General features: G+C 38.9%; 2 protein-coding genes across 2 annotated transcripts; one reads left to right on the forward strand and one right to left on the reverse strand.

Moving 5' to 3' along the window:
- Positions 1-2,569: 2,569 nt before the first annotated feature.
- Positions 2,570-3,967, forward strand: GCK72_017020 (uncharacterized protein; the record flags this gene model as incomplete). Its single annotated transcript, XM_003105828.2, has 3 exons — positions 2,570-2,645; positions 2,709-2,819; positions 3,861-3,967. 3 exons carry the CDS (start codon positions 2,570-2,572, stop codon positions 3,965-3,967), a joined length of 294 nt encoding a protein of 97 aa, XP_003105876.2.
- Positions 3,968-4,246: 279 nt separating this feature from the next.
- GCK72_017021 (uncharacterized protein) lies at positions 4,247-8,785 on the reverse strand (the record flags this gene model as incomplete). Its single annotated transcript, XM_003105869.2, has 12 exons — positions 4,247-4,447; positions 4,857-5,054; positions 5,290-5,521; positions 5,939-6,208; positions 6,259-6,439; positions 6,774-6,860; positions 6,918-7,192; positions 7,442-7,542; positions 7,971-8,117; positions 8,255-8,479; positions 8,523-8,673; positions 8,727-8,785. The coding sequence occupies 12 exons, from the start codon at positions 8,783-8,785 to the stop codon at positions 4,247-4,249; spliced, it is 2,127 nt and encodes a 708-aa protein (XP_003105917.2).
- Positions 8,786-12,387: the final 3,602 nt, after the last annotated feature.

The raw sequence follows: 12,387 nt of genomic DNA on the forward strand, positions 1-12,387 counted from the left end.
TCAGAGCGTTTCGAATTTATAATCACTGTGTAGATCCAAACTAGAGCTTCATTTTTATAGTTGACACTTTTTTGATAGCTATTCACGCTTTTGAAACATGCGCCTTTAAAGTCGGTGGAGTAAGAGAGGAGCCTTTCTTCTCCTTCTGTGATTTACTCCTAGTTTGAAAGCACGTATCTCAAATGCGTAAAAAGGTATTAAACTTTTGTCAACTACAAAAATGAAGACTGCCACTTGAGCTATATTTTTCTAGAAAAACTTTTAAAATTGAACAATATCCTGCTATGTTACACACTTTCAAAGTTAATCAATTTTTGAAATTTGTAACATTTTTTGTAACATTTTTAGATACCTTTTCAAGTTCTCATTATTATAACTGAATGTATTTTGATACTTTTTAAACCCTAAAACGACAAGAAAAGACGCAGAGACGCAGAGAATTCAGACACTCTAGCTTCTCTGCGTGCTCTCTTCCCCTCTCACTCCCTGGTACGTACCTTACTATGACGGTAGGTATCTCGAAAACATGAATAGCTATCGAAAAGTTGTCAACTACAAAAAGGAAGACCTTTACTTGATCTATACGATGGTATTAAATTTTTCTGAAATGAACCAATTTTGACTGAGATACATAGTCTCAAACTCCTACAAGTTTTTTGACTGATACGTTTTTAGTTATTTTGAAAAGTATGTAAGTTTTGTTAAAATTGTTTGATTTGCACTAAATTTTGATTTTATTTTGATCTAAGCCATCAATAATAGTTGATTCTCTAGCTCATGACTAATATCCTTCTCATTGTTCCCCAAGTTCCCCTTTTCTATTTTTTTTTCAAAAAAAAAATAAAAAGTTGGAAACCTAACCCGCAGATTGAGTTTCAAAAGAGTGTATCCCTTTCATCCCAATACCTTCCCCCTGCCTAAGAAAACGAAACATTTCCAAAATCTGCGTCCCCCTCCAAAAAGTTTCCCTCTTTTCTTCTGCCAACCCCAAAAACGCCCGGGTAATGAACTCTCCCCCACTGCTCCAATGCGCAAGTCGAAGAAAACGGAAGACGAAAGGGGGCGTGGCCTTCAGACACAACATGCTCTTTTTCTTCCCGAAAAGCTGGCGAAGCGACGAGAGAAAAAGAGGGAGAGCTCTCATGGGCGGCCCCCTTTCTCGCCCCTCTCTCTGTGCTCCGAGAGCACCACACTTCATCATCGATCGCCAAAACGTCGTCGTCGTTGTCGTCGTCGTCATGTCTTCCTATGCTATGCCCCATCTTTTCAAATCTTCCCCCTCTTTCTTCCACTTGAACCAATTTATTGTTTATTTTATTAGATTCCTTTCGTTTTTCAGATTCTCCATTCAAAATGCGCTACTATCTACTAATGGTGTTCATGGCGGCTTGCTGCTTTTCAGGTGAGACACTTTTTTGACAATCTACCGGAATTTCCGTGGAGCGCGATTGCAGAATCGGCAAATATGGTGCTTAATTTTTTGTATTTTTTGGGGAGCAGATGGTGCATCGAAATAATATGCACCATATTCGAGCCGAATATAATTTTTTTAGATATTTATTTCTGGGACCGCACCATATTAGAGTAAACCCAGCATTTTGAGCTAGCACATGGTGCATCGACAAATATTTCCCTAAATTTTGGTCCTCTGACAGATCGTTCTGAGATTTTCTCAAGCGATGCACCATATTTGATCCGCATTTTCCTTCCTGGTGACTTTGTGTCAAAACGATCAATTAATGGTGCATCGCCTCCACCTTCAAACTCTGATAACTTTTTTCATTTGATTCTTATTCAAAATCTGAAAATATATTCGGAATCGCCAAGTTTTGAGCTTTTCAGCCATATAATTTTCTACTATGAATTTGAATTTTTGGAAAATGAGTTTTTTGGGTCTTTTTGAGCTATAACTCGAGTAAATTGATGAATGCAAGTATTACCTCGACACAGTTCTTACATCTGCGCTCCACCAAAATGCCCTTTCTCTGAGTCTCTCAATTTCGCACACAATTTTCTTCGGTTTCGGTGGAGCGCAGTTGTAAGAAGCGTGCCGTGCTAATATAAACATGTACGTAAACATTTTGTTTCAAAATTCAAAAAACTTCTAAAAATTCTACTAAACTTTTGTTATTAATAATCGCTCTAATTGCCACAATTCCCATTCTACTGACTCAAAAGGAGCCTAGGTGGAAGAGTTTTTCCGCGCGGCCGTGTAGTCCTCTCGGACAAGATTCTTGCTCTCTTCAAGGCTATTTTATCCAATATTAACACATTTTTGTGTTTTTTTTTCAATTTTTCGCAATATACATCAAAATTTGTTGAAAAAATCTTTTCCGAGAGGACTACACGGCAGCATTGGAAAACTCTTCCACCGAACTTTGTTTTGGAGGCGGACCTTAAAACCTCGTGGATCTCGGTTCACTGTAATCCTAGAAAAAATCTGAAAACAGATTCAGAATCCGCACGTCTTCAGCTTTTCAATTCTCCAACTTTTTACAATTCTACTATTCCAGAAACGCTCGCCTCCACGAACTGCACAATCAAAGGCGAGATCTCGTGCTACTCGTGCATGGGTCGTGACATGGAGAATTGCCAGTCGGGATTAACATGCTGTAAAGGAGCATGCTTCAAATTAGAGGATATTAGTGAGTGGCGTATTAGTATGCCTTATGCTCAAAAAATATCCATATTTATCCATATATTTTCAGAGCATAACGTTATCGTGAAGGGATGTGTGAATAATAGAGAGGAGGACGCGTCGATGAAGGTCCGTGAGCTCAATGTGCCACTCTATTGGGCGAACAAGGAGAAGGTTAAAGGTGAGCAAAAAAAAAGAAGATGGAGGGAAAAAAGGGATATGAAAAACATCAAAAGTCACATAAAATCGAGAATGTGTCGTGTCACCCCCAAGGGACGCATTTTTTACTTTTTTTTTTGAAATGGAAAACGTTTTGCTTGGTGGGTATGTGCGTGTTGTAGAATTATAGGTTTTCCCATTTGTAGTTGGAAAAAATGCTTCGGAAAAAATGTGAAAATTGAAAAAGTTGGTTAACTTTGACACTGCTTTCCAGAATCCCGAGTTGTTATAGTATTTCAAATTTATATAGGCTTTGTAGATCAAAACTAGCTTAACATTTTTGTAGTTGACAACTTTTTGATAGCTCTTCACCCCGCCGAGATAGACACCTTTGAAGATAGACTTGAACATTACAGTTTTTGAAATCGGTGAACTTTGAGCATTCGTAGCTTTTTTGTAAAACATTATTCAGTTTTAAAATTTATATGAAAATGTAGATCGAAGCTAGCTCTATATTTTTGTAGTTGACAACTTTTTGATAGCTATTCTAGTTTTCAAGATATGCGCCTTGAAACATAGCTAGGGAGAATGAGAGAGGGGAGAGGGCGCAGAGAAACGAGAGTCCCTTCTCATTTCGCACACTATCTCGCTCTGTTTTGTTTGTTTATCTTTGCAGAGTCATATCTTAAAGCCTAGAATAGCTATCAAAAAACTTTCAACTTCGAAAATATAGCCCTATTTTTGATCTACATTTTCATCTAAATTTTTAAACTCTGAGATTTTTTTAGTGAGAGTTACATGACCTCAAACTTGAGCTTTTTTCACTAGAACGCGAAATGTACTCCTGCTGTAAACGCTCATATCTGAAAGGTGTGAATAGCTATCAAAAAGTTGTCTATTAAAATAATAGAGATCAAGTTGTGATCTACTTACTCATGTTAAATTAAAAACAGGAAAATTGATTTTGAGCGAGTTCCAAAGAGTCAAAGTTGCTCAATTTCAATAACCCAAAAAGTGCGATAGAGCGCGCTTGCATCTGCACCGTCCATCTCTATTTTTCCAGGCGAATCATTCTTCTGCACCGGAAAACACTTCTGCAATCAAACGTCTCGTGTCAGCCTTCTCGCCTCCTTCCTCTCCGTAGTCTTCGCATTTTTAGTCATCAGATAACAATTTTTTTCATTTTTTTTTAAATTTTTTCACCCCAATAGGAATTCGTGCTCACTGCCTTCTTTAATAATTAGTTTCCATGAAACACAACATTTCCCCCCATTTCTTCTCATTCCTTGCCTTTCGTAACAGATTTTATTAAAATTTCTAATAACAAACCCGACACTTTTTTTGTATTTTAAAATGTATAAAATGTAGAACTATAATAATAATGAAACACTTATATATAACAAGAACAAAAAATGACCCGTGTCCAATAGAAAAAGACGAAGAAACCCATCACTTGGGAATAGCTAAACGAAGACACTGGCACACATCAAAAATGGATACAAAGTGGCACGCCGACGGCGTTTCCTGAATCATTGGTTCGAAGATTAGCTGACTTGTGCTCTTCTCGACGAATAGTTCCGTTCGGACCAGCATGCTCACTGGCTCCGAGTTTGTGTACGCGCCGGTGACAGTGAATTCGAAGTTTAGGTACTGAAAAGTGATGTTTTAAAAAATGCAAAAAGATATTGTGATAGGGTGGGGTCGAACGACCGCAGCAAGTTTATCGGGCGAGCACGCACCCAGTTGCGCCAAATGTGTCGAATGTAAAGCGAAGTGATTTGAATATAAGAATGCGGTGGGCGGCGCTGCCGCCAATCATCGGCAACGCCAATTTTCGAAAACTTTCAAGTGTAAAAAATCAAAAAATCAACAAAATCTTTGTTTTTTTCTAGTTTTCTGTGAAGTACTATCTTTTTATTTAGTTTTTGAAATAGCGATTATGCAAAAATTAATTTTTAGGAATCTTTTTTAGTAAAAATTTTTAAACGAATTTTGAACGTGAATCCCAGTTGTATTTTTGATGACGTGGATATCTTTTTTTTCTTTTTTTCGCACTTACATTCAACTCTGCATTCTTCTTATGCCTCTCTTTCATCATTTCCACTGCCGTCGCGTTCTTCTTCGTTCTCAAACCAAACCTGCTATACGGATTGATAGCCATCTCCTTGAAGTCGGTGCCCGTCTCCAAACTATTCAAATCTACACAATCATCGAGTTTCTCCTCTTTCAGCCATTTTTTGAGAACATCGAATTGATCCTGTAAATAAATACGGTTGATCTTTTGTGTAGTGAGTCTCCCCCTCCTCCGCTCTCTCTCGCCGCCGCCGCCCTTCGCTACCTTTATGACGACCACCTGACCTCCTTACGAAACGTGGCCTTGTGGCCTAATGGATAAGGCGTCTGACTTCTAATCAGAAGATTGCAGGTTCGAGCCCTGCCTGGGTCAAATCTTTTTTCTTTTTTTAATCTTTTGTATTTCAATAAATACTAACTTTTTTCTGCTCAGCAACCTTCTTTTTCTCCATTTTTGGCAATGGAACAGTGACATTCGAGACATCTATCATACACATGCAAAAGTTTTCGGCAACGGTGACATCCGGACACATTCGGGTGTTGGGAATAACGTCGAGAAGACTAATCCCTCGTCCCTCGTCAGCTTTCGCCTTGTTTTCGCCGAGTCGCATGTGAACAAAGTCGTGGAGCATTTTGTGCACATCGAAGTTGCTGGAAAATAGAATTGTCGGTTTTGAAAATGGTGCATCGACTTTGCTCAGAAAACAGAAATCGACAAAAATCTGATAGTGAGTTTGTTGTCAGTAATAAAACACATAACTTCAATTTTAAGAATAAAATTTTAATATAGGTAGATAGCTGACGTCGTGCGAATTCTGAATCTGTTTTCAATTTTGAAATCGGACAAAAATGAGCTGAGTTGCAGGGGTTTTAGTTTTGTCAAGCTCAAAGTATTGTGGGGACCACCTCCACTAAACCTTGTGCATCTCAGTTCATTTCAGTCCTAGAAAAATGTTGAAAATAGATTCAGAATCCTCACGTCTTCAGCTTTCCAGTTATATATATATTTCTAAATTTCAAAATTCCTACTATTCCAGAAATTCTAATCGGAAAAGTTTTCAATATTACCTCGTCAACTTGAACTTATTATCCAAAAAGTTGCGATACTCCACCGGATATTTTTCCTTGAATCCCGTTGGAAATCTCACAGCCATCAGAGGCATTCTCTCCTCAATCCTTCCGTGATATCTCCTTTGAACGGCTCCAATTCGATTTCCATGATCTCCCATTATCACTGACAACGTGTTCTCCAAGTCGCCATCCAGATGCATCTGGCTGAGACGGTCCGCGAGTTTCTCGTCGAGAATTTCAATAACGAGACCTGCTTCGTGGGTTATTCTGGAATAATTTTCTCTTTTTATCAGAACCAAAAAAAGTTAGACGCTTACGTCGTGACAAAAGTGAACCCAAAGTGACAGATATCCTTGTAACGATGGGCGAATCGTTTCCAAATATTAATGAATTCATTCTGCAATTGCTCTCCGTCACGACATGCCTCATACTTCCATTTCTCGTAAACAGCGAGGTAGTAGACGCGGTAATAGTGGTCTGCCGGGTTTTCGGTGAATCCTGAATGGGAACTGATAATGTTTCATATATCAGAAAAGAAAACAAAAAATAATAGGAGGGTAGGGGAATCGAACTTTGGTCGCGAGATTTGTGGTCTGAGTTGTTACCGGGTGAGCCACAGGATCCTAGGATCGGCATTCTGTCTACTTATGCGGCGGCCAGGCAGGTCACCGGCGACTCCCCATCGCGTCACATTTATGACAACTTTCTCCGAGCGCCGCGACTTTGCCCATGGTAGCTCAACTGGTTACCACTCTGACCACTAATCTAGCGACCAGGGTTCGACTCCCAACGCCTCTTATTATTTTTTACTTTCTTTTCTAACACTACTAACCTGGCTGAAACTCGGTTGGCGGGTAGTTAAAGAGTCCCAACGACTTTCCAGAGATGTCTTCGTTGAAAAGGGTCTCACATCCGTATTCTAAAATGGATTGAGATATAATAGAGATAGAGTAAGATATAATAGATCCAAACTCACTTTCTTTCATAATTTTCCACAAGAAATTAAGTTTCGTCGGGTCCATCTTATCCTCGGTGGGGAGAATCCAATTGATATTGATATCTCCCGAAGAGTCGAATTTCGGCTTTTTCAGCGCTTCCTCCATATCACCGACTAGAATTGGAGCAAGATTCACCATTGAGTTATCAGCGACTTTTGTGTATCCATAGAGATAGTGATAGTCGAGTTTCGCCATCACCTCAACGGTTCTAGGCATGTGCCGGAGAAACATGGTACGGGCGGTCGAATCGAAGCTGGAAATGGGAAATGAGTTAGATAGTTAGAAAGCTGGAGACGTGGGGATTCTGAATCTGTTTTCAAAATTTTGACGAGATAAAATTGAGCCGAGATCAACCGATTCAAGTTTTAGGCGACTTTTAACGCTGTGTTCCCACCAAAAACCGTTGTATCTTTTGGCATTTTAGTGCTAGTCAAAATTTGAAAAAAGATTCAGAATCCTCACGTTTTCAGCTTTCCAGTCAGACCACCTCTCTAAAACTCACCCCAAAATATCAATCGAATATCTCTCCGCTGACTTCGCCACCTGATCTCTCAACCTGTTACCGTAATTCCCATATGAGTAGAGATCTTTCACACGAAGCACCTGAATTTGATCTTTTGAACTTTTTTGCAGCTAGGTAAACAGGAATTCCCCTTGTAACTTTGCGAGATTTTGTCGGATTTGTACAAAACTTAGTTTGTCGGATAGATCAAGTCTAGAGCTTCATTTTTGCAGTTGACAACTTTTTGATAGCTCTTCACCCCGCTGAGATATGCGCCTTTGAAATTAGAAGGAAAAGAGAGGAAACGCAGAGAAGCGAGGGAGCCTGCCTTCTCTGCGTCTCCACCGCAGTGTATCCCTCTCGCGGAGGCACCTAGCGAGCTTTGGAGACGCATATCTCAGCGGGGTGAAGAGCTATCAAAAAGTTGTCAACTGCAAAAATGAAGCTCTAGACTTGATCTACACATTGGTTATAAATTCGAGACGATCTGACAAATTTTAGCAAAGTTGCATGTGATCAAAATACATACCTCATCCTCCGGCAAATTCTTATCCTTCATTCCAGGGAACGGTTTCTTCCAAATGGGTTCTTTAGGATTCACAGCTTTTTTTGACATATTGTAGCAGTGGACGATAAATGCGTCGGCGTTGACGAATAGTCGCTCGTTGGAGGGGATCTGGAATTACAACACTATCTTACTTTTTTATCAATGTAGCGCGGTTGCTCCAAAGTTTCCCCTATAAGACGCAGACAACGAGAGAGTCTCACTGTCTGCGTCTCTCGTTAACACTGGAGCGACCTTTCACCACTTACATCAACAGTTTTCTTCACAAAAATCGAATTTTTCGTGAGATTTCGAGAATCCTGTCGAAGTCCTCCCTCGATTATATCCACTTTACACTCAACCTCCCTCTCGATTCTTGGCCAGTCGACAAAATGTGGATGAGCATATATATAGCCCTCGGAGTCCATTGACGCATAATCTTTTACCTTGATTTCACATTTTAGTACACGCATTCTCTCGGATAAGTGGAATGGCTGAAACATGGATGGATTTGTGTGTTCGGTAGAGCGCACTTACCATAATATCCTCGGCATAGATATTTGGGACTGGAAATTTGCAAGTGTTATTGAATGGGTGATAGGTTAGCAGGGGATTCAATTCAATTTCAGATTTTGGTTCGTCTTCTCCGAATACATTCATGTTTAGAAGTTTGTCTATTGTGGATTCTCTGGAAAAATGGGAAAATTTTAGATTTTATCGAGTCCCATGGGATAGACTCACCCTTCTGAGTCTCCTGAAGTTAACCTGAAGCCTCTGTTCATATTCTGAATGGGGAGCATCACTTGGTTGACTGTTCGGATGTTTGCGGTGAAGAGGAACGCGGCGACGAAGGCGAAACCAATCTGAAGGTGAAATAGATAAAAAGTAGAGATATATTTTCGTAGTTGACAGTTTTTGGATAGCTCTACAGGGTTTTGAGATATGGCGGTTTTCATTGCCAGGGAGAACAACGCCAACTTTGAAAGTGTCTAGTAGCGTCAGAAATTGGACAACTTTAAAAATTTTTGCTGTAGCATGTAGATCAAACCTAGAGCTATTTTTTTGAAGTTGACAAATTTTTGATAGCTATTCACGCTTGTGAGATATGCGCCTTTAAAGATAGCATCTCGAGGCGCGCCCCCTCTGTGAAGTACCTCCTGTTCGAGTGCATGCATCTCAAAAGGGTAAATAGATATCAAAAAGTTGTCAACTACAAAAATAAAGATCTAGACTTGAGCTGTCTTTTCGTACAAAATTTTTTCAAATCAGACCATATTTAACCAAGTTACACACTTTCAAAGTGAATATATTTTCGTTGTTTTCCAATTTTTTGTTTTCGCATTTTAAACACATTTTTTAATTCTCATTATTGTAATTAAGTGTATTTTGATTTTTCATCAAGCTTTAGAAGGTTTCTCGACAAGGAGAGACGCAGACACGCAAAAAAGTCAGACACTCTAGCTTCTCTGCGCGCTCTCTCCTCCTCTCACTCTCTGGTACCTAACTTCAAAAGCGCATATCTCGAAAGCGTAAATAGCTATCAAAAAATTTTCAACTGCAAAAATGTAGTTCGAGACTTGATCTTTTTAAAAAACTAAATTTTGTACTATTCAGACAAAATCTAGCAAAGTTACACAGTGTTGAAACTGACTTGCGTCTCCTCTCTCTCCCTGTCTTGTCCCACCATGATCTTCTGATCCCCAAGTTTAAAGACGCGTATCTCAAAAACATAAAGAGCTATTAAAAAGTTGTTAACTACAGAAATGAAGACCTAGATTTGGGCTATACGATGGTATCAAATTTTTTTTTTGAAATTGACCAATTTTGAATAAGATACCAAGGTTAAAGTTTTTTGACTGAAACTTTATTGGTTATTTTGTAAAGTATGTAACTGATGTTAGAATTTTTCGATTTGCACCAAATTTTGAAAATATTTAGCACTAGATGCTACCTATAACTCAAACAAGAATCCAGGGGGATAGTGGGCAACGCTGTTTCAGAATTTCCAGACTTACCATAAAAAAGCGAAACGGGTGAACTTTCCGTTTGACATTCCGAAACCACATGATCATTTCTGCAAAAAAGAAGGAATAGATCGTTGGCAAATGAATCGAATCGACAAGGAGTTCGTTTGTTTTAATGGCAGCCAACTGCGTTTGTAGTTTGCAAAAAATGGAGGGAACAAGCTGTACAAACGTGTTGCAAATAAAGGAAATTGGTTCTTTAGGGGAAAAGGGGCGGGGCTTAATCTGTAAATCAAGAAAGTCTAATGTAAGATCTCGAGCAAAACTCATGGGGGAGTGATGACACTTTTCGAGAATGTCTTATTCATGGTGAAGTGAGGGTGGATAGTGCTTAGATATGCATGACATGTTCACTTTTATTGGGTTTTAGGACAAAAGTTTGTGGTTTTTGGTCCCCGGGGTAGACTAGGAAGTTTTAGAGCATTTTAAAAATGGGTCAACTTTGAGAGTGTGTAACTCGCTCAAAAATTATCCCACTTTTTCAAAATCACATTCGTTGTGTAGATCAAAACTAGGGCTATATTTTTGTAGTTGACAACTTTTTGATAGCTATTCACGCTTTTGAGATATGCGTCTTCAAAGATAGGCACCCTGGCGGAGAGACGCAGAGAAGGCAGACATCGCCGCTACTCTGCGTCTCTTCCTCTCGCGGCGGCACCTACCAAACTTTGAAGGCGCATATCTCAGCGGGGTGGAGATCTATCAAAAAGCTGTCAACTACAAAAATGTAGAGCTAGGTTTGATCTACAAATTAGTTGTAAGTTCGAAACAAAACGAAAAGATTTGATAAAGTTACACGGTTTTAAAATTGGCGATTTAAATGAAAAAAATTGCATTTTTCAAACAGGCATATCTCAAAGGGGTGAATAGCTACCGAAAAGTTGTCAACTACAAAAATAAAGCTCTAATTTTGATCTACACAATCAACAATTTTTTTTTGTAATCGGATATGAGACACATTGCCAAATTTAGCTTTTTCAACAATGTCAAATTTATTTGTCACTTTTATGTTAAACAAGTAGTCAGAAGCCAGTAAGTAGACATGAGCCGCGTGAGAAAAGTGGCAAACGCGTGTATGAGGAAGAAGGTTATGGGTTGTGCATGATGGTTATGGTAGTAGTTGGAATAGATGAGTTGTCTCATGGACGAGAAGATCAAGAATTGGAAGATGAGTATGATGTCATTTTGATAGAATTCAAAATTTACAAAATTTTAAAATGTATTCTGACTTCTTACGACATCCTAATAGATTTTCATTCGAAGGTAAGAGTCTCACAGCTGAGAATGAAACCTTTTTTGACAATGTGCCATTATGCCAAAAAATGGTCCGAATGCTTTAAATTTAAAACCAATTTGTAGATCAAAACTAGATCTACATTTTTGTAGTTGAAAGTTTCTTGATAGCTATTCACCCCTTAGAGATGTGCCTGTTTGAAGAATGCGATTTTCATCAAAATTGACCAATTTTAAAACTGTGTAACTTTACACGATCTTATCGTACTGCTTCAAATTTACAGCCAACTTGTAGATCAAATCTAGCTCTACATTTTTGTAGTTGACAACTTTTTGATAGCTTTTCACCCCGCTGAGATACACGCCTTTAAAGATCGATAGGTGCCGCCGCAAGAGGGAGAGACGCAGAGAAGCAGCGGTGTCTGTTTTCTCTGCGTCTCTCTGCTAGGGTGCCTATCTTTAAAGGCGCATATCTCAAAAGCGTTAATAGCTATCAAAAAGTTGTCAACTACAAAAACGAAGATCTTGATTTGATCTACACAACCAATGTAAATTCGAAGGACTTGGACAAAATCTGTTGAAGTTACACCACTTCAAAGTTGGAGGTTTTTTCCAACAAAACAACAAAGAAAAACTGCAAATTTTCTGCAAAAACTGCAAATTTGAAAACAAAAAGAAAGAAAAAACTTCAGTATCAAAAACCAAGACCATAACCATAACGATTATCATATTTCTCACGATTTACATTTCTCAGAAATGTGGTTTTTTTCTGCATATCTAACCAAGAATGGTCTTACTGTAATCAGACTGCAAAAGACTACAAAACTACAGTAGCCCCGTTCTAAATTTTAGGCACACGGAAAACTGAAAACAGTTTCCAACCACAAAAAGCGGCCGATTTCTTTTCTCGGAAAGTTTTATGACACCGATTTTGACACCGGAGGACACTTTTGAAAGTTAGAAAGGAGGAGGAAACAATGTACAGATTTTGTGTTTTGCAGAGAAAATTATAGTGATGTTTGGTGTGGATGCAACGGCGCTCTATTGACAATCCGCTGTTTTTCTTTAGAAAAGTTCGATGGAGCGCTCTTGCAGCCGACCTTTTAAAAATGGAAAGTTCTCGGTTTGGAGAATACGCGCTCTAT

The sequence above is a fragment of the Caenorhabditis remanei genome, chromosome V (assembly GCF_010183535.1).
Source record: "Caenorhabditis remanei strain PX506 chromosome V, whole genome shotgun sequence".
Lineage (NCBI taxonomy): Eukaryota > Metazoa > Nematoda > Chromadorea > Rhabditida > Rhabditidae > Caenorhabditis > Caenorhabditis remanei.